Source organism: Eptatretus burgeri, chromosome 16 (genome assembly GCF_056783735.1).
Source record: "Eptatretus burgeri isolate ZD-2024b chromosome 16, Ebu_testis_v1, whole genome shotgun sequence".
Lineage (NCBI taxonomy): Eukaryota > Metazoa > Chordata > Myxini > Myxiniformes > Myxinidae > Eptatretus > Eptatretus burgeri.
Window position 1 is genome coordinate 23,880,744 of NC_140976.1, and position 23,504 is coordinate 23,904,247.

The 23,504-nt window shown below is 44.6% G+C and overlaps 1 protein-coding gene across 10 annotated transcripts in view; it reads right to left on the reverse strand.

The window, feature by feature from the left end:
- FILIP1 (filamin A interacting protein 1) overlaps positions 1-23,504 on the reverse strand; it is a 180,328-nt gene that overhangs the window by 4,814 nt on the left and 152,010 nt on the right. For all 10 annotated transcript variants that reach the window (XM_085859313.1, XM_085859318.1, XM_085859319.1 and 7 more), the window contains 2 exons: positions 14,456-14,762; positions 11,765-14,305 (listed from right to left, as the gene is read on the reverse strand). In XM_085859313.1, coding sequence (XP_085715439.1) covers positions 11,765-14,305; positions 14,456-14,762 — 2,848 coding nt within the window. The remainder of the gene's footprint in view (positions 1-11,764; positions 14,306-14,455; positions 14,763-23,504) is intronic.

The following is a 23,504-nucleotide window of genomic DNA, read 5'->3' on the forward strand; positions in this document are numbered from 1 at the left end:
AAAAATGTGGAAACAAAGCTCCTGGTTACAGATGCCAGAACTATCAAAGCTACACGAACCCTTTTGCTCAAGATAATGATTTTCTTGAAAATAAATCTCCCCTCGTGCGTCCGCGGAACAAAAGAACTCCTCCGAGTTCTTTGAAGGAGGCAAATTTGGCATTTGAGAGATATTCTGCAAAGGAACATGGTTTGTTAAAAGGAAGGTGTGTCATTGTGTGTGTGTGTGTGTGTGTGTGTGTGTGTGTGTGTGTGTGTGTGTGTGTGTGTGTGTGTGTGTGTGTGTGTGTGTGTGTGTGTGTGTGTGTTAGATCCAAGAAAAGTGCTTGCGTAAATGACAAGTGTCAGTTTTGCTAACCAGATGTAGTTGGCCTTCCACACTGCATGTCAGCTTGTATCACAGGAGAGGATATCAGTCATTAGTGGAATGTTTGTAGGTTGGATGCTCACATGAGCCTTCCTTCCATTTGTGTGCACATGAAGTACACTTGGTTAAAAACAATGTCGATTCTTAACAATTGCCCACACATAGTAAAGAGGTACATGCAATGTGTTTAAAGGACACTCCAGGTTATCAGTTAGTTCGTTTAAATATCCACCCCATCTTCTACATACAAATCTAAAGTTGGAGTATCTTCTCTAAAAAGTTGCTTTGGCTACAAATGAGAACCTACTTGGTTTGTTCAGCTCATTGTCGAGGCAGGGATCACTTTTCAGTTTTCCAGACCATGGAATGGAAAAAGCAAAAAAAAACCCCAAAAAAACAGATCGGTCAAACCCGGGATTTCATCTTCTTGTTCATAATAATAATAATAATAATAATAATAATAATAATAATAATAATATTGATAATTTTCTTCACACGGCATATTTCCGAGCTGCCTCTATCAATGGCAATGATTCTGGTACCATCCGACAGAGTTTTACGTCGTATAACATCCTTTGGTATTGTAATGTTAATAACGAAAGAATTCCACTAAACGTACGCAAAACTATTTCGTTTGTAAAATAATTCACTGGACAAGAAAGATTTTGCGACTGGGGTGGAGACATGTCCTCGACTAAATCAAGTATGCTGATTCTGAATCTGAAGTCAGAATTTTCTCAGCAAGTCAGGATTTTGAGTTATATGTTTGGTCCAATTACAGTAGCTTTCCCTGGTGGGTGATTTTGAGTGATCATAAATTATTATGTTTTGTGTTTTTGGTTTCAATTATAGCAATACAATTGTTGTAGAATATTATTTCTCATAAAAAGAGCTTTAGAATGCACTTTATATAATTAAAAATGGATGAAAACCGACCAAGCTATGAATTTTTAAGTAAAATTTTCCACATGACATTCCAATTTTTAACTAACCCTAACCCTCATGAAAAACTTTGTAAAGACATTGCATCACGACGGTAATGGCTTCCAATATCTCAGAGAGATGTTTGGCGCAGTGAAAACTGATGCTAAACTCAAAGCACGCATTTTCGTTGAGTCCCACATCCGAGAACTGATGTGTAGTCCCGAATTCAAAAATAAACCGAACCCACTTGAGTTTGCAGCATGGGAAGCATTTGTGTTGGTTGCGCAGAACTTTCTTGGGAACCATAGAGCTGAACAGGATGCGGAATTAGGCCTATCATGCTAATTGCGATGCGGAACATGCTAAAGGCCTATCAGCGAATGGGCTGTAGCATGTCTCTTAAAATGCACTTCTTGCATTCTCATCTTGATTTCTTCCCACCTAATCTGGGTGAGGTAAGCGATGAGCATGGTGAAAGGTTCCACCAAGACACTAAAGGTTCGGTCATGGAAACTAGGTATCAAGGCCAGTTCAACCCAAACATGGATGGGTGATTACTGCTGGTTCCTACAATGGGAGACCAATTCCACACACAGGCACAAGAGCAAGTGTCTCTCTCACTTCTGAACACGTCTGAACAGTGCCTACGCTGACCATATTGAAAGGAAGAGTGTAAACTTGAAGTGTTGTTTCTGAATCACTCATAAGGCCAAAAAAAAAAAATGTTGCATTGGCGTAACGGGTCACTGAAAAATAGGGTAGGTCGGTCGGGATCTTTTTATTTATTTTTTTTTTTTTTCCTCATAAATCCCTCCCAAAATCTCCCCCGGCTCTTTTTTTTACCACCCTTTTTACTACCCTTTTTGTACCACCCTTTTTGTCGGCGGGTTCTGTCCGAAACACTTCCGGGTTTTTGCGATCGCGATCGCAATCAACAAGATACTTGAAATCGATGGCAAAAATACAAAAAAAAAAACGTAGGGTCGGCGGAATTTTTAGGGTCGGGCGGGTTACGCCAATGCAACATTTTTTTTTTTTGGCCTAATGGGGCAGATTTCCTGATCAAGATTACACCCTTCCTCAGATTACCATGTTCTCATGTTTTATAACACCTTTTTCTGCAACTTGTTTATGTTCTTGGTTTGTATACTACACATTATACACGGAGATCAATCATTGTTATCTAAATATGACGTGAAAATAATTACTAAGCACTGATATTAGATGGACAATGTGGCGATCTGCAATAATCAAGTATCTAATATAAATATAGCATGTTGGGTATCATTAATACATTTACATATTTTGAACACCTGATGTGCTGGCTAAATTCTGACTTCAGATTTTAAATCAGCAGCCCAGATTTAACCAAGGACAGCTGCATTTCCCTTCATAGCAGACGAAAAGTCTTTTTGGGTTGCCCAGTGAATAGGCAGGGATCCGAGAGGTGGGTGGGACAGTACGACTGTCAATCAGCCCGATGGGGGCATGGCCGCTATGCATTTGCCTCATTGTCGTACATATTGACATCAAATATCAGCATAAATATCCTGCCTCAGGAAATCCTTTGTTTTTCAATGTTATATTAATGAAAATAAAATAATAGCGAGGTACCAGTGCTTAACATCACTGATCACGAACCCTCCTCCAGTCACTGTATCAAGGTGAAAGCGAACCACGTGATCAAGAACCTTCTCGAGTCACGGTTTCTCGGTGGCAGATTTGGCGGTGCGTGTGCGTGTGTGTGTGTGTGTGTGTGTGTGTGTGTGTGTGTGTGTGTGTGTGTGTGTGTGTGTGTGTGTGTGTGTGTGTGTGTGTGTGTGTGTCTAAAAAGAGTTTGAAGCAACTTAATACGTCCTTCAACCATGGCGTGGCATTCTAATTACAAAATAAATAATAAAAGCAATAACATTGTAAGAAAGCATATATTGTTGTGGATGTGGAAATTCACAAAACACCATTCAGGTTCCCCGAAGATCATTTATTTCGATAAGTAAGTGTTTCAGGTTAGAATCCCCACCGATGTGTAAAGGGCTGCGAATCTTTGAGGTTGTCGTTATTCTTTCACTGTCTTTAATTTAACAAACATCACAACACCATCATCTCCAACAAACATCGCAACACCATCATCTCCTACAAACATCACAACGCCATCATCTCCTACAAACATCACAACGCCATCATCTCCTACAAAAACGCCATCTTCATCGACAAACAGCGCCCCTCTGCTCAAGCCGCCATTGTGCGCCGCGGCGCGAGCCGATTTGCATAATCGGATCAAAATGAGGGTTTCCCCGACTCCAACCCATGACGTCGAACATGGGGTTCCCAGCGAGGCTTACCAGGGGTAAGAGGTCGGAGGTGAAAAGTAGGCTGAGGCCGGCCTCAGGTGAGAGGACGAAGGGCAGCTCACTCCGGGTCAATATAAGGGCGGGGCTCGAACGAGTTTGGGGCTTATTCGGCAGATTCATCGCCCTCTGGAGACGGGCAGTCGCGGGAGAGCAGTCGCGGGAGAGGAATGCACACGGAGCACGCATTTGGGGGAGGAGACAGACGGTGGCGGCAGCATGGAGAAGCGGGCACTCAGGATATTCATCCCTCTCTGGAGTCGAGCAGCTGCGTCGTGGTCCAGGCGAACGGCCCTGAGATGGTCGAACGACGCTGAGGTAGTGAACGGGCCCAAAGAGCAGCAACTCTAAAAGAGCAAAAAACCCGTTCACTCCTCCGAGTGCGTCGCCGGCCAGGCCCGACCGACCAGGCCGCAGCGGAGGCCGGACGACCGATGGGAACCGAGCAAGCCGCTCGCCAAGCTGCTCAAGCCGCCCCGCCGCTAAGCGACTGGCGCGTAGCGACACAAGGGCCAAACAGGAACATCCGGGGTCACCGACCCGAAGACCTACGAGCCATCACAAGGGGCGGTCAGGTAATCTGCCCGGCCTCTTGTGAGCCTCCGGTCACCCAGGCTCCGAGTTGGAATAAAGGCTCACGAGCCCGTTTCTTTTCTGGGGTTTTGTATGAAAGTGTTCTGTGGCGCCTTGTCTTTATAAGTAGAATTGTGGTTAATTGCGTGCCTGTACATAATAAGTAGACATCGACTGTAGGCTTTGCTTGTGTCATGTCCCCTTCCCCCATCGATTGCTTGCCTGTATAAATAAATGCCCCCATTGTTTGAATGTCAATCTGCTCGTTGCGTCATTTCCTCCCATTGACTTCCACGGCGCGTTCAGGAAATTATCAGGCTATTAAAACCAATTAAAGTGGTCAACTGGTCTGACGGAACTTGGCGATTAAAACCGCTCAGCATCGCACACGGAACGAGCACGCTTAGCGGCTTGTTTCCGTACGAGTTCCGTTGAGGTATAAATTCTCGGTACTTCTGTCTGTGAGGATAATTAGGTATATCGAGATTCGGCGATTAACCCTGTACCGCGTGGACAGAATATTGGCAGTTTATGGTGCGTTAAGGCATCCGTAGCAGGTTTCCGGAGTTGTCCGGAAGCTACGACTGAATTCCAGGTTTCGGCGGACGCGCGACTGCGGTTGGGCCTGAAGCGGTCGTGCGTGGCTGTCCGGACCGGCTAATTCGTAACAATATTAATTAATACTAATAATATTTACAATAATAATAGTAGCATCATATGGCAATAATAATAACGAATATAGAATCCCTGCGCTGGCCCCAAACACATCTGGGCTTGGTGAAAGGCAAGCTAATGCTCAAGCAGTACAGCAGGCAGGTATACAACAAGGCTGTGAAGACCAATGAAAATTTGGTCCATTGATCCAACGGGCCCATTAATTAAATAAATATTTGAACTGACATTTAGTGTTCCTTTCATCTATGTTTGGGTATTTTTTTGGAGTGGTCCACATTCAATTAATCAGAGGTAACTGTTTATTTCGCTCACATGCACATATCATCACTGGCTCGCAACAACAGCACAGAACTGTGCATTCTGGAATTGTTGCACACATGTCTAATATTGAGCCATTAATACACTACATGGCCAAAAGTATGTGGACACCCCTTCTACTTAGTGAATTCAGTCACACCCATTGCTGACAGGTGTATAAAATCAAGCACACAGCCATGCAATCTCCAGAGACAAACATTGGCAGTAGAATGGATCGTACTGAAGAGTTCAGTGACTTTTAATGTGGCACCTTCATAGGATACCACCTTTCCAAAAAGTCAGTTCGTCAAATTTCTGCCCTGCTAGAGCTGCCCCGGTCAACTGTAAGTGCTGTTATTGTGAAGTGGAAATGCCTCGGAGCAACAACAGCTCAGCCGCAAAGTGGTAGGCCACACAATCTCACAGAACAGGACCGCTGAAGTGCGTAGCACGGATTTCTGTCCTGCTGGAGCAGGATTTCTGCCCTGGAAAATTTTTCTGTCATCGGTTGCAACACTCACTACTGAGTTAGAAATTGCCTCAGGAAGGAACGACAGCACAAAGACTGTTCGTCGAGAGCTTCATGAAATGCGTTTCCATGGCCGAGCAGCCGCACACAAGCCGAAGATCACCATGCGCAATGCCAGCGTTGGCTGGAGTGGTGTAACGCTCACCACCATTGGACTGGAGCAATGGAAACGCATTCTCTGGAGTGATGAATCACGCTTCACCATCTGGCAGTTTGACGGACGATTCTGGGTTTGGCGGATGCCAGGAGAACGTTACCTGCCCGAATGCATAGTGCCAACTGTAATTTTTGGTGGAAGAGGAATAATGGTCTGGGGCTGTTTTTAATGCTTCGGGATAGGCCTCTTAGTTCCATTGAAGGAAAATCTTAACGCTACAACATACAATGACATTCAAGACGATTCTGAGCTTCCAACTTTGTGGCAACAGTTTGGGGAAGGCACTTTCCTGTATCAGCATGAAAATGCCCCCATGCACAAAGTGAGGTCATACAGAAATGGTTTGTCGAGATCAGTGTGGAAGAACTTGACTGGCCTGCACAGAGCCCTGACCTCAACCCCATCGAACACCTTTGGGATGAATTGGAACACAGACTGTGAGCCAAACCTAATCGGCCAATATCAGTGCCTGACCTCACAAATGATCTTGTGGCTGAATGGAAGCAAATCCCCGCAGCAATGTTCCAACATCTCGTGGAAAGCCTTCCCAGAAGACTGGAGGCTGTTCTCGCAGCAAAGGGGGGACAAACTCCATATTAATTCCTATGATTTTGGAATGAGATGTTGGACGAGCAGGTGTCCAGATACTTTTGGCCATGTAGTGTACTTTACACTGGTGTGTCCAGTGGTGAAGCCTACAGAAGACCTTCTCGTATGGACAGGGCAGGTACTTGGGGTACAGAAAACGAAATTCTTACTCTCGCACATTTGCTGAATACTCCAGTGTATGTGTAAAACAGCGAGAGTACGGATTGGGTTAGGTACTCCCCTATGCATGTTGATGAAAATTTGCCTGATAATGTCATGCAGATGGCTATGTACATCAGGCTTCAGCATGATCACTTTGATGTTGTTCTCTCTACTGTTAACCCACAGTAGTTATTTTGAACATTTCTAAGTGCAGGTCACTGTGTTCGCTGAGGCAGGATGAAAACTTTATTACCCTGCGTTTTCGAAGCGAAAAGCAGGGTTAAGTGATCGGTTACGTACGTACGTATGTCGTACATGTGTGCATTTTGTTAAGAGCATACATCGAAAACCATTCAGCAAAGGAAATTGAAACTTTACCACATGTTATATGACCATGTGATATAGCGGTCACTCTTTTGAGGTCAACATAGGCCAAAGGTAAACATAGCCAATTTTCAAAAATCCTCAATTTTCATCTGATTGACTTGAAATTTGAAGAGGATTTGAACATCAAGTCACTAAATTCAGCCATCAACTATTTATGAGGTCAACATAGACGAACAGATCAACATAGGCCAAAAGGCCAATTTTTGGCCAAATTTTCTAAAATCCTCAATTTTCATCCAATTTACTTGAAATTTGAAGAGCATTTGACCATCAAGTCACTGAATTCAACCACCAACTATTTTTGAGGTCAACATCGACCAAAAGATCAACATCGACCAAAAGGTCAACATCGGCCAAAAGGTCAACAGGCCAAATTTCTAAAATTGTCAATTTTCATCTGCTTGACTTGGAATTTGAAGAGAATTTGTAGTTCAGGTCACTGAATTCAACCACCAACTATTTTTGAAGTCAACATAGACCAAAAGGTTAACATAGGCCAAATTTCTAAAATTTTCAATTTTCATCCAATTGACTTTAAATTTGAAGAGGATTTTCAGATCAGCTCAATGAATTCAACCACCAATTATTTTTGAGGTCAGCATCGGCCAAAAGGTCAAAATATGCCAGATTTATGAAATCTTCCATTTTCATATGAATGACTTGAAATTTGAACAGTTTTCATAAAATTATCATGTGTCATGTGGTCTGGCAGCCATATTGGATCGAATGGAAAATCTTTGAAAATCTTCATAGGAGAAACCGCTTAATCGATCAATGCAAAATTTAACGAATTGATCAACTACCCATGGGAAATATGGTTTGATAAAGATGATGTCATCGGTCACGTGGTCTAGCAGCCACATTTGATCAAAGAAAAAAAAGAAAACCTTAAAAAACAAGAGTTTGCTCACACCAAGTGCTTCTCAAGAATGTGCGGGGTATCAATATTGTTGCGGTTCTGGAAACCGCATCCCTCCAACACCAACAGCAACCAACAAACAGTCGTCCCCAGTCAGTTATTTCATCAATGTACATTCAGATAGTCCCTTCCTCCTTGTCTAGTGGGTCGAACGGACAGTGCGTTGTGTAAATCTCATAGCTTGGTCTGATTAAATCTCTGAACCTCATTCCTATTCTTTTTTCTCTATTCCTGAGGTAAATCCAAGCAAGGGGTCCTTGCGAGGCCAGCAGGCGCTACGCTCGGGACCCATCTGTAAAAACCACAGCCACACCCGTCGCGTAAGAATGCGTCCTCACAGAAGACCAAGGGCAGCAGTAGAAGCCAACAATAAACGCCAGTGCTGCACGTAGCACAGGCGGACCTACGCGCATTGTACGGGGTATGCTCGATGGTGGGCAGACCCGCGCAGAGACCACGTGTACAATGGCAGACGCGCGCTCACTGTACGGGGCATGCTCGATGGCGGGCGGACCCGCGCGCTGACCACGTGTACAATGGCAGACCCGCGCTCACTGTACGGGGCATGCTCGATGGCGGGCGGACCCGCGAGCTGACCACGTGCACAATGGCAGACTCACTCGCAACCCGTGATACTTTATCATCTTACAGAACGGAGCACGAATAACACACATTTTTGGTCAGGTCTGCGCATGGGGTTACAATAACGTCTTACCGTCAGTCTTCGCTCACCACGACGGCCACGGATGTCACCCGCGGATGGCGGACATCCTCTCGCGCCTCTGCCTCGATGCAGTTGCTGCCAGGCGGAGGCATGCTGTGCGGCCGGATCGCTCGGGCCACGTGGCACAACACAGAGCAGGCACATTGACCAGCACAAACCGCGGGTCGCCGGGGCACAGCACGGGGTTCGGTGCAAGGCGATTCATATCATTGAGTTCAGTGCAAGGTGATTCATATCACGGGGTTCGGTGCAAGGCGATTCATATCATGGAGTTCAGTGCAAGGTGATTCATATCGCAGGGTTCAGTGCAAGGCGATTCATATCATGGAGTTCAGTGCAAGGTGATTCATATCGCAGGGTTCAGTGCAAGGCGATTCATATCATGGAGTTCAGTGCAAGGTGATTCATATTCTGGGGTTCGGAGCGAGACGATTCCGCAGCTTAGAACCATCTTGCCGGAAGTGGAGTGGAGTCGCTTCCGGCCATCACGGTCAGGCCGCGCAGTGGTCGGGGCCAATCAGAGTGCCCGATTCAGTTGACGACACCGCTTTGGGGTGGCGCCCCCACCCTGCACCGCAGGGTTTATAAAAGGTGGATCGCGAAGCCGTCCATCCTCTCTCTCACGCGCTGGATCTCCAACTCACCTTCTCCACCCGCCCTTCTTCACCGACCCGCTTGCTTGCTGACTCCGCCTTCTCTACCCTCCCTTATCTGCCCACTTGCTTCGAACTCCGACTCTCTCCACCCGCTGGCTTTTGACTCCGCCTCTCTCCACCCGCTGGCTTTTGACTCCGCCTCTCTCCACCCACTGACTTTTGACTCTGCCTCTCTCCACCCACTCACTTCTGGCTCCACCCAAGTCCCTCCCTTCACGCCTGACGGTAGCGTCTCAGTCTCTGGACCGACGCTAGCTGCACGAAATGCCACGAAGAAAGAAATGACGTGCCAGCTGTCAGGGAGGTATCGCCCCAGTGGAGCATCTACCCAAAACGCACTGTTGGCACGGTCGGGCAATTGTGCAAGGTATTGAGAGACCATTAGCCTCATCTCCTCTCATTTTTCTCTTCATTAACTCCTCTTCATCAGGTTTTGTGTGTATGTGTGTGCGTGTGCGTGTGCGTGTGCGTGTGCGTGTGCGTGTGCGTGTGCGTGTGCGTGTGCGTGTGTGTGTGTGTGTGTGTGTGTGTGTGTGTGTGTGTGTGTGTGAAGGTGCCTGTCCTCGCTTAAGTTAAGGTTGTACAAGAATTATATCGGGATAACTCTGCTCTGTGTCTGCCTTTGTAAGTTGCTTGTTTATTGTCGCACAACACATTTCTTGCTATCTCTGCTTACACACCACAATAAAAGCTATATTCACTGTGTCACATACCTTTCCTCGTCTGCCTGTTAATAAATCCTTTTGTAGAAATGTTCCCAGCTCATTTTTGTCTTTTCTTTCATTGATCCAGCATGGTCTGTATCCTAACCTATCCAGGACTTTATTCCCAATGTTCCGTTCCTTTTAGCTGGAACGTCCTTGGCAGTGTCACTCAGCTGCATCTGATCCGGTAAAGTGATCCGGTTCGGACAAGGCGCACCGAGGGTGCGTCCCCCAGTAATGAGGTCACGTGATAAATTAGGTAACCCGGTTAACCCATAGACGGAGGACCCTCGGTCACGTGGTTGAGTTATTGGCGTTCACGGTCGATAGTGACCCGCCACGTCACGGAATTATCCGTATGCGATGGCCTGCAATTCCTGGGAGTCTGGTGGGAACCCGAGATAGCTTCCCACCCCGATGGTCTTCTCACCTGACCCCCGGCCCGCAACAATATATTATATGAATACCATCTAGTTCTTTGAGAAATGAGCAATAAGACAAAGCTGCAAGATCCAGTCAGGGTTACATAAGACATGCAGTATTTGATATTGCTGACTAAGATCTTTTTGGCACTTTTGCTCCAAGATTGGGTATCCTCTGAGTACCATACCATTCTGTTATTCAACATGATAGAAAATTACAGAAACAAGTGAATAAAAATATTGATAGTAATTTTAAAAAGCAATGTAGGGGTGGATACACCACAGTCTAAAAAAGGTTGTAAACAAGACAGGGATGATGTTGGTTTCGAGAGTAGCTCACATTATTGCCATCACATAACAATCCCTACATCACTGCCTCCTTTACACTTCATCAATTATTGCTTCAAGCTTCTACAAACACTCCACTAGTTACAACAGTACCTGATTACTCTTGTCGGTGCAGCCACATACTAACACTCTACAAATTGGCAGCCTGACTGCAACGTTAATACCAGTACATAAACATCAACTTCTTACAAACTGCATGTACATCGCTTATAATAGCATTCTACAATGATCTGCTTTTGTGATTGGTTAGTCTAACTAAATAATAAAAAAAAAGAAGGAAAGACAACTGAAGTTGCAATAACTCCTGGAAATTGTATAGGAGCTTCTTCTACTTATGCTGAACTGAAATATCGGAGCTTCCAATAATTTTAGCTCAACAATAGTCTGGAGGCAGTGATGTAGGGATAGTTATGTGATGGTAGTACTGTAAGCTACTCGAAACCAACATCATCCCTATCTTGTTTAAAACCTTTTTTTAATGCTGTAGTGTATCCACCCCTACATTGCTTTTTTTATTTAGCATAAATATTATTATTCACTTGTCTCCCCACATTTCCATCAAGGAATAAATGAATGTCCATTTAATCCAATAGGAAATAAAAGTAAAGCCCTGGATAAAAAAATAATAATAATCATAAATGCAACCGTTCATGTCCACCCGTTCTACATCTGTGGCCTTTCACGGTCATAGGAAGGGGAATCAGGTTATAAGAGGAAAGTTTTCCATTAAAAAAGGTCCTGACTCCCCCTGAAGTCACATGGTGCTTCTTCTTATTCTTCTTCGTCGTTAACACATCTCCCACAAGGAAGCACAAATTGACAAAAATTGAATATGTATTATTAGTATACTCAAGTAACATGATGTAAAGAAGAATTTGCATTATATACGTCAAGTCACAACCTGGTACGTCCCTTTTAAACTATCAGTACTTCAAAATTAAGGGGCATGCAACCCGACAAGCCCAAGGAAATATGAGGTAGATACCGTAGCTCTGGAGTTTTCACATGCTAACTGGACAGCTCCATTGGAGGGTGTTATCGTGATGCTGCTCATCATCTTGCCGGCAGAGGCTGGGGATAATGAAGGTGACACAGTAGTCGATTTTGCACCAGTAGTCCCTGGCCGTCGCAAGATTGTACCTGTCGACAAAACTTCCTTTTTTTCAGTGGAAAATACAGTAATGGCGGGTGTACCACCTTCTCCCGCATGCCCAGGTCCCTGCACGGATCCATCCACCAATCGTCGACGTGGAGAACCAAGATGGATACGAATCTTGTTGTCATCGGTTGTTGTGATGCTACTGTGGCTCGGTCCAAATGCTCTGGGCCTACCTTGACAAGCCTTGTCAGAGGACACGTGAAACACGGCCTGTTGTCCAGCCCCGATCTCAAGGGTTTCCTCCAAAAGACCATGGTTGTGTCCAATATCTATAACCTGGATAGGAGACGCTGAACGCTCAGGAGATGATGAACCAGAACTGTCTGGAGAGCCAAGATGAGATATTGAGGTTATCGAGAGTGGTGATGACTCTCGGGTTGTACCATCGCATGAGGCAGGACTTGGACATCTTGTCTGAAATGAGATGCTAGGTTTCTGCAGGCCCGAGCTCGGGATGAGAGTGGTGGTGGTATAGGAGGCATCGTCTCCTGTTGGACTGGTGATCTCCAGCATGGCAGTGTTATGCACATGATCAGGTCTAACACGGATGTGTAAAGGTTGCCCCTGCCTGGAGGATAGCACCATATCTCCTGAAGGAATGGCATGCCCGTTTATCTGCACTCTACCGTCACGGTTTTGGTGCAGCATTTCTCTTCGTTTCGACCAAGGTGTATAAGACTTTCTCTGACTAATTTCATGGTGCATACCGCCTGAGGAAAACCTTCCAATCATGGAAGTGCGCTCACTAAAGGCTTGTCTTTCATGAAGAAGGTTGTTCATGATGCGATTCTCCTCCTGCATTGTTTTCTTGATAAATGAAGAGACATTTTCCTCCTCTCCATTTGTCAGGAATGCTGGATCTGTTTGCACAGCAGCCGTTGTCACTGGGACATCAATGATTTTTCTACCGTTCAGCGCCGGTCTTAGGGCTCGACCGTACTTTTTTATTCGATCTAGTTCCTTGCTCAGTGACTCCAGTTCCACAACAAGATCTTGGTTTCTTGTTTCTTCTCTCAGGAGTCGCTGCTGCAGGCTGGTGTAATTATCCTGGAATTGTGTGAGTCGTTCTTCAGTCGTCATCATCTCATGCAGTTTTTCCTTCAGTGCTTGCACCTCACTGGAAAGGTGATCTGCTCTCGCCTCTTCGTGTTTCAATCTGCTCCTCAGCTCCTGCTCCTCACCATTTTCCATGTCGACCCTTTGAAAGGCTTTCACGTGAGAAATCTGCAACCTGGCTTCCTCCAGCTGTTGAGAAAGTAGCTGGGCTTTGTCTTGTTCACTGCGGTACTTGCGCTTTAGATCGTCATATTCATCCTCTGTCTTGAGAAGATCATCCTCAATGACTTCAAGCTCCTTTAAGCGCTTCTGAAGTCTCTCCATCTCCCTCGTAAGCTCCATCACCTTGTTATCCTGCACGGGTGTTCGGGAAAGCTTTGTGCTCAAAGAAAATGGCTTGCGACTCGTTGCTCCATTCTGATCACGATCCTGACCAGATAATCGTTCCTTCATTTGACCAACTTTAGATGTCAATTCATTCACTTTCGATTCTTCACTTCTCAACTTCACAATAAGTTGTTCTTTCTCATTTATTAAGGCAGTTGTCTTCTCCTCAAAATCAGATTTGAGTTTAAGTGACTTTTTACTCTCATTTATAAGTTTTTCTGTCACCTCCATAAGTTTCAGTTGTTCATCCTTCAACCTACCTGTTACCTCTTCCAACTTTTGCTCTTGCTTCTGAAGGTGCTCCTTTGTCACTTGCCTTTCATCAGCAAGCATAAGAGCAAATGATTTTAATTTTGCCAGATCTTCTGTGAGGCTATGCTCAGTTTTACTGAGCCTCCTCTCAATGGCTTCAAGCTCCTTCACACGATTTCTGAGCACTTCGAGCTCATGACTAAGCTCTTTGCACACCTGCTGTTCCTTATCAAAGGAAACTCTCAGAGACTCATAGTCCATTTTACTCTTGTTCAAACAATCCTCCATCTTTGCCATCTCCACTAATCGCTCATTCAATCGGCCGACCTCCTGTCCAAGCTCCTTGCCACGGACCTCCTCCTCACCAAGCCTCTCTTTCAATTCTTTACAGTAAATCTCCGTCTTCTGGATTTCCTCGTCCTTGCATTCCATTTCCAGGAGACGCTTTCTTAATGTCTCCAACTCTGCAGCAAGTCCATCCCTGCTACCTCGATCCTGCTGTAGCTCCACAATTTCAGCTCGGGCACGACGAAGCTCCTCGTCGGTACGCTGCAGACGCCGGTTTGATTCCTCAAGTTCCTCAATTTTGTGTGCCAAGCCCGCCATCTTTTGTCTCAAATGCCGTGACTGACACTCTTCTGTTGCTAATTTTGCCGTCATCTCCTCGTGCTCCTGCCAGGAACAAATAAGGAACAAAATTAAACATTGTTTGATATTTATAATTATTTGAAAGCAATTACTGAGGCAAATTAATGAACTCCATTGAATATATTTATGGATATACAAAGTGAAGTAAAAATGAGCAGTTTTCAGTGGTTTGACCTGGTAAAAACGAGTCGTTTGTTCTTCAAGATCAGCCTCAAGGCGCTGCGCTTTGGTACTCTCTTCATTCAAGGCCCGTGTCACCTCACCAGTTTGGTTCCGCTCCTGGTCTAGCTGCCAGGAAATCTCTGTGACAGTCTGCGCCTGCCGTGCGAGCTTTGTGCACAGGCCCTGACGCTCTTCAGCCAGCAGCAGTGCAAGGGCCCGCAGCTGGGAGGTCTCTGTCTGTAGCCGACGCTGTGTGGAACTATGTTCACTCTCCCGACGTTGTTGGTAACTCCTTTCCTGCTCTACCACTCGTTTCAGCCTGTGGGAAAAATAAGGAGGAATAAGACTTCTCATGTCATGCTTACATCCTGCTGTCCATTATTCACCTTTGCTCACGCACTGTTCAGGAATATGAGGTGAAAATCACAATGTCAGAAATTCTCAGTGATAATTATTATTCCATTATTAATCACGATTTACTTGTCAAGTGGTATCAGCCACTTGCATGTAGTGTCACTAAAATAAGGATGTACTTGGCAGCAAAAGTAATCTCAAATGCAATGTGTACCCTGGCTCACCACATTTATGCTGCATAGTATAATTGTGTCACAACTCAAGTATTCATGACTCAATAAGGAAGATACAGGCTGGCTTTTCACAATAGATGTGGTTGCAGGAGCTTGCCAAAGATGAAGTGATAGAAGCAACAGTGCTGCCGTTGTACATCTTCGAACCACAGTACTGGCCTAAATCTCATCTCACTGCATGTTAGCAGCATGCCTGGCGTCACGGGCAAGCAGCTTCACAGAGACAGGCGCAGTGAGGCGCAACGTCGAATGCTTCACCCCTTAGCTCATTCCCATACGGACAGGGTAGGTGGGGGTGGGCGAGAGGCCGGGGACAAGCTGGCGAGGCAGGTTGAGTGGGAGGAAGGTGGGAGGCGGTGGGGGGTGGGGTCGAAAAGCAGCAAGGGTCATGTGAAGTGGGGCAGCTTTTCTATTTCCACCAGGCAGAGATTTGCTTAGTTTTCTGCGTCGCTTCAGCAACCACAGACCTGGAGCCAGAGCTCAACATGTGATGCGACACAGCCAAGCAGGCGAGGTTAACCACAGGCGTTGTGATTTGCATTAAGGTCCAGGCCATGAGTCGACAAGGCAGACATGTGCCAAAAGCGGCATGGAAGAGCAGCTCCTGCTTTGACTTCAGCAATAGCTTATGTGCTTGCATTGTAGCACAAGCACACACAGAAATGAAAGCACTCTGCATAAAAAACAATATATATATATATATATATATATATATATATATATATATATATATATATATATATATATATATATATATATATATATATATATATATATACATACATATACTACATTCATATGCATGTCTCGTTCATCTAGTTCCGTCAAGTCGTGTCCGACTTCTGCTGACATTCATGATCAGATTTATCCAAACATCCATATCCTGCACTGCTTCCTGAAGCTCTGGCAGAGACAGATTGGTTCTAGCCTTTACACTATCCATCCAGCGCATACCGGGTCTGTCTCTTCCTCAAACTCTCGTTTTTTTCACCCACGATGTGTCCAAAGTATGAAAGTTTATGTTTCAGCATCAGCACTTCTTATGTACTTGATGATCTAATTTCTTCAAGCACTGATTTCTTTGTTTTTCTTGCAGTCCATGGAATTTTTAACATCCGTCTCCAACACCACATTTCAAAACTGTCAATCTTCTTTCTTTCTTTCTTTCTTTCTTTATGACTGCCCATGATTCACATCCATACATTGTAACTGGAGATACCAGAGTATTCATCAGCCTCCTCTTGGTTTGTTTTGTCACATCTTTGTCTTTCCAGATCTTTGTCAATCCTGACATTGCTGTTCACCCCAATACTGACAATCTATTAATTTCTCTTCGACATTCTCCAGTCACTTCTATCTTCAAACCCATGAAGATGAAACTTTCCACGATTTCCACATGATCGTCTTCCAATTTGAACACATCGATCTTTTCAGTTGACAAAATTTTAATATTTTTCAGGTTTAAATAAAGACCAGACTTTCACTTTTCTTATTCACTGTCTGCAGCAGTTTCATGAAGTCCTCTTTACTTTCTGCCAACAGAGTGGCATCATCAGCATACCTTAGGTTGTTGATACCTCCTCCTCCAACCCTTACTCCAGCCTCCACATCATCAAAGTTTGATTTCCTCTTGATCTACTCACTATACAGATGGAACAAGTAAGGGGAGAGAATGTACCCCTGTCTGGGAATGCACCTCTGTCTCTATCTTTTCCAATTCCAAACCGTTCTGTCTCTCCATACTCTGTACACACACACACACACACACACACACACACACACACACACACACACACACACACACACACACACACACACACACACGTGATTGGTGTTAATGCAATTTATTGATGTGACATCAAAGGACACAGATGAGGTGCAAACTTCTGACAGAAATAAATGCTCAATAATTTAATGCACAGTTCATTGTGAGATAACACTGAACAACAAATTTCAAAAAAATTTTTACTGGAGATGTGTAAAGTGATTAAGACTAATTTGGGTACGCTGATTTCAAAAATCATAACCGTTTTGCTGTATCACGTCAGGATTTTCAGTAACAGAAATATTCCCATTGCCTAGAAGTCAGGATTTCAATGAAATTTACATATGTCTTTAACATGTCTATTTCGTACAATTGTTGTTAACTTGTGTTATATTTCTTTCTTTCAGATAAAGATGAGTAGGCGTTCCTGTACCAATCATCCTGACAACTTCTGTTATGTCTGTGGTCGGTATACCAAAAAAGATCAACAGCGAAGTATATCTACAGCAGTGAAAATGAAGGCCGCCTACTTTCACTACTTCGGGTGTAAGGTGGGGGACCAATAACAGAGCTGGGCACCACACATCTGCTGCACAAGCTGTCACACAACCTTGACTCAGTGGTTGGTGGGCAAGCGCGCGAGCATGCCATTTGCGGTGCCCATGATATGGCGTGAGCCGCAGAATCATCATGATGATTGTTATTTCTGCTGCACAAGCATCGCCGGCTTCAACAAGAAGAATAAAGGTCACATCAAGTACGCTGACTGCGTCTCTGCTCGTAAACCTGTGCCTCATGATGACGAGAACCCCGTTCCAACACCTCCAGCTGATCAGAACATAGCTGTAAGCAGTGGTGAAGAGGATGGTGATGATGAACCTTTGAACCCGACACTCAAGAATCACACCTTCTGAACCAGGGAGACTTAAATGATCTTGTAAGAGATCTCTCGCTGTCAAAGGCGAAAGGCAGAGCTGCTTGGATCAAGGCTGCAGCAGTGGAATCTACTTGAACCTAACACCAAGATATCCTTGTTCAGAGCACGTCACAGAGACATGGCTGAGTTCTTTGAGATGGAAGACACGATGACATTCTGCAGTGACATCAACGGTCTGTTGAAAGAACTTGGGTGTGATCACGATCCTGCAGACTGACGCCTCTTCATCGACTCGGGGAAGAACAGCTTGAAGGCTGTTTTGCTCCACAATGGCAACGAGAAATCATCAGTCCCACTGGCTCACGCGTTCGGCATGACAGAGACCTATGAGACTATGCGGCAGCTGCTTGATTCCATCAAGTACAATGACTTCAACTGGCACATCTGCGGAGACTTGAAAGTGGTGGCGCTGTTGTTAGGGCTGCAGTCAGGCTACACGAAATACATGTGCTTCCTTTGTCTCTGGGATAGCAGAGACGACAAGAATCACTGGACGAAGAAAGATTGGGAAGAGCGAAAAGAGCATGTACCTGGTCGACACAACGTGAAGCATGTCGCCCTTGTCGACCCAGCCAAGGTTTTCCTTCCACCACTCCACATAAAGCTCGGCTTGATGAAAAGTTTTATACGGGCAATGGATCTGAATGGGCGTGGGTTTTTCTTCAAGCACTGATTTCTTTGTTTTTCTTGCAGTCCATGGAATTTTTAACATCCGTCTCCAACACCATTGTGTCATCTTCCCACGACATCTTCACGATTACCTCAAGGAAAAGTTTGGCAACACCTTGTCGGAGGCCAAGATCAAGGCTGGTGTCTTTGTTGGACCGCAAATCCGACAGATTATGAAGGACGAAACTTTTCCGACAACTCTAAACCCCAAAGAGCTGGCAGCGTGGAGGAGCTTCAAAGCTGTGACGGACAACTTCTTGGGGAACGAGCGCGCGGACAACTATGAAGAAATACTGCAGCAGCTGCTGGAGTCCTTCAGGAAACTTGGCTCCAGGATGTCCCTGAAAATCCATTTCCTACACCAGCACCTGAACTTCTTCCCTGACAACTTGGGAGCAGTCTCGGACGAGCACGGCGAGCGATTCCACCAAGAGATTTCACTCATGGAGACGCGTTACCAAGGGCGGCACAACCCGAACATGATGGGCGATTTCTGCTGGTTCCTGCATCGTGAAACTGACACAGAGCAGCACAAACGCAAAGCCAAATGCCTAAAGCATTTTTAATTACATTCTAGTGGAGTTTTTCTGTAATTTCTATAATTTTGAAGCATTCATGATGAAATAAATGAATAAATGAATTTTTGTAAATTTCATTGAAATCCTGACTTCTAGGCAATGGGAATATTTCTGTTACTGAAGATCCTGACGTGATACAGCAAAACGGTTATGATTTTTGAAATCAGCGTACCCAAATTAGTCTAAATCACTTTACACATCTCCAGTAAAAAAATTTTGTTGTTCAGTGTTATCACATCATGTTGTGGTTGTGGTTGTTGTTGCGATTAATGTTTTCACACAAGGATCCAACGAGGAAATGATCTCTCTGACTTTCTGGAAAACTCCCTTGATATATTTGCCAATGACTCCACCCTTTGCCGTGACATCCATCATCCTTCAGATAGGCAGGCAGCAGTCTCTTCCCTCTCTTCAGACATTGCAAAATCACAAACTTATCAAACATTTGGAATGTCTTTCAATCGTGATAAATCTCACACTTCAAGCTCTCACTGTCTCTCTGAAAGATCCTGGCAAACCCCACCCCCGCATCTACTTTCTGAACAATCCTTTTGAGTAAGTTTAGTCACGCAATATCCTGGGTCTTACTATCAGCCGTTATCTTTCTTGGGCAAGCCACATTTCAAAGTTTTCCTCCAAAGCCAACCACTGACTTGGCATCCTCCATCATACGAAGTCCTTCCTTGGCACACCTGAACTGCTATCATGGCCTTCATCCACAGCTTGATTGAGTAATGCTCTCCCCTCTGGGCTGGCTCCTCTGCCTCAAGCCTTGCTCATCTTGATAACGTGGAAACCAAGGCCTTCAAGATCATTGGAATCTCCCATGATGAAGCTGAGCCTATGGTGAGCCTCTCACTTTCCCATTAGAGAGGGGCCGGTGGTCTCTCTGTTTACCTCCGCCACCGAAGGTGAAAGAGGTTGTGTTTTCACCCCTTTCTGTCTGTTTGTTTGTTTGATTGTGTGCAGGGTATCTCAAAAGGTTGTGGACACATCCGGATGAAATTTTGTGGGCAAGTTGCATGTTTCACAAGGGATGAACTGATTAGATTTTGGTGAAGATCCGAATCCGGATCCTGATCTGATAATTTTTAAGTGATTCTTCACCATTGAGAGATAGGGCTAAACTAATATATAACACAATATCTCAAACAGATGTGGACGGATTCGGATAAAACATGGTGGACAGGTTGTGTGTGTGGCAAGGACGAATTGATTTGATTTTGGTGAAGATCTGAATCCGGATCTGGATAGGAGAATTATTTAATTTTAAAAGTGATTCTTCACCATTGATAATGTAAAAAACGATGTAGTACTGTATAACATATTATTTCAAAAATGTATTAGGCCCGATATGTTGTCGTGGATCAGGCATTAGGTGGTAGAGGTATGCGCTCTACCGAGTGCCTTTCAAGTTTATACTGATTCCCTTCTGGTTTTGCACCTCTGTGTCTTCCGTGCTTTGTCGTTCGGGTTCTGCTCACTTCTCACACGAACTGCTCACTTCGGGTTCTGCCACAACATTTCAATTAGATTAAGGTCTGGACTTTGACTTGGCCATTCCAAAACACAAAATCTCTTCTGTTTCTGCCATTCTGTTTTAGATTTACTTGTGTGTTTAGGATCGTTGTCTTGCTGCACTTTTTGTTAAGCTTCAGCTCAAGGACACCTGCCCTGACATTCTCCTGTAGAATTTGGTGGTACAATCCAGAATTCATGGTTCCGTCAATGATGGCAAGCCATCCAGGTCCCGAGGCAGCAAAGCAGCCCCAAATCATGATACTCACACCACCATGCTTCACGGTTGGGATGAGGTTCTTATGTTGGAATTCAGTGATTGGTTTTCGCCCGCCAAACATAACATTTCTCAATTAAGCCCAAAAGTTCCACATTTAACTCACTTGTCCACAGAACATTCTTCCAATAACCTTCTGGATAACCAGGTGGTCTTTGGCAAACTTGGGATGTGCGGCAATATTCTTCTTGGAGAGCAGTGGTTTCCTTCTTGCTGTCCTCCCATGTACACCATTCTTGTTCAGTGTTTTTCTGATGGTGGACTCATGAACACTGACATTAGCCAATGCAAGAAAGGCCTGCAGATCCTTAGATGTTGCCCTGGGGTTCATTGTGACCTGGATTATTGCATGCTTTGCTCTTGGAGTGATTTTCATTGGATGACTGTCCCTGGAAAGAGTAACAATGGTGTTGAATTTTCTCCATTTGTACACTATCTGCCTGACAGTGGATTGGTGGAGCCCAACATCTTTAAGAATGGTTTTGTAACCCTTTCCAGACTGATGAGCATCGACAACTCTTTTCTGAGGTCCTCAGAAATCTCTTTTGATTGGGGCACGACACGCTTCCACAAACCTGTATGGTGAAGACCAGACTCTGATGGTGATGAACAAACTTTATGTTTTTCATAAAGGGCAGGGCCACCCAAACTCATTCCTGAATATCATCCCATTGATTGAAACACCTGACTGTAATTACACCCAATGTGTCAGTCAGTCTGTATGTGTATCTGTGTGTCAGTGTTTCTCCTCCATAACTCCAAAAACATTAAACCTCGCAGCTTGAAACTTTGCAAACATACTGAGGGAACTCCAAGGGAGTGCATGAGTGAAAACTGGGTGTTTGGGTTAATTAAAAAACCTCTTTTGAAGATAAATAATGGTCTTATTTAATTATATCCTTTATCTGGCACATCCTCAGCCACCTCGCTCCCAATGAGGTCTTAAGGCGCATCCTCGGGTACCTCACTGGGGTCTTAATTCGCCATTTTGTTTGGCCTGCTCAACAATGCCTCGAGCTGGAACAGGCTGCAATGGTTTATTCTGGATAAAGCACTCAAAATGTTTATTTTTCCACTTTCCTCACTGATACATTTAAATGCCTGATCATCATAGCTACGAATCGCTGTAAACATTGCTTTTGGAAGTGCAGTAGTTTTCAAATTAGAAGCTTGGAGCGATATTATGCATGATGTGATGCGATTTTCCACAATCTACTCTCACAGACTAATTCAAGTATATGATCTAATATAATATGATTTTGGAGGATCGGATAACGTGGACTAAAAACTCAAAATCTGGAGAGAGATCTGGAAATGTTTAGAAATTGGCGATGTTAATTTTTTTGTGGGAATGTGCCATTACCAATCAGCTTGCTATCGCTTGCCAAGCCAGCCATTCCTTATCACCAATTTAATTGGAGTGCTTGATGGTGTTTCTTTCCAGACTGTGTTTATCTCCAGACATGTCCGGGCGGTGATTGTCTCTGGGTGGTGTTTCTATTATGACGGGTAGAAAATGGATTTCAGACATTATATTGTTTCCATCTTCACGATTATTCTATGCAGAATCATTTTGATGAGACAATAAGAATTATAATTAATGCTCCACCACACTCCTGCCTTCCCTTCCTCTCACCTTATGCTGCCTTCACTTCCCCCACCCCTCCTCACTCCCCCTCCCTCCTCTCTATTTTCCCTTCCACCTCTTCAACTCTACCCCACCCCGACAAATTAATTATAGATATGCGAATCCGTGCACTTCTGAACTTCCTCGGTGAAAATGGACTGCATTTTCGAACTCAGTGGGGTCGATTTACTCTAAAAAATGTTTAGACGGACGACAAATTAATTACAGATTAGAAAATATCGAAACGAGTAGGATTAGTTACTCAACTCCAGTAATGATAAATCTTGTTTTAGGTCATATTTTCGAAATGGTAGTGAATTCAATGTCGGTGCAGTCATTTCTGAGAGTAAATCGACTCCATAGAGTTCGAAAGTGCACTCCATTTCCACCTCGGACATCCAGAAGTACCCGTAATCGTACCTGACCATACCCTAATTTAACCAACTCATGAAACTAAAAGTCGTCATATGGAGCGACCTCTAAATCACCTCCAATCAAATTAAAAAATTTTATGCGCGTTATTGAATCATAGTGGAATAATTTAAGGCTTGTGGAGACAACATCTGAATTATTCATTTTTTTTTGCTGTTTTTGGACCACCGTACTGGACATACATACATATATATTTTGTTGCGGGCCGAGGACCGGTGGCGAGAACGATCACTCGGTGGGGGAAGTTACGTCGTCTCCCACCAGATTCCCGGAATTGTAGGCCGTCGCTCATGGGTAACTCCGTGAGGCGGCGGGTCGTGTAACCGACCGTGGACGCCAATACCTCCATCGCGTAGCGTAGGGTTTTTTGTCGAGAACCAATTTAACTAATTAACCACGCGGTGTCGTCTACCGGGGAACCATGCCCTAGGCACGTGTTGCTCGAATCGGGTCACTCTACCGACTGCGGTAGAGTTCCAACTACCGACTACCAACTCCAGTTTGGGTGCAGTCGAGCGGAACTGCCAAAGCCGTGCTGGCTGGAATGAGCAGATTAACGGGAACAAAGAACCGGCTAAAACTCAGATCCGAACCATGCTGGACCAATGAAAGAAAGGACGGAAACAAACTGGGAACATTTCTACAATTTTTTATTTACAGCAAGAAGGACA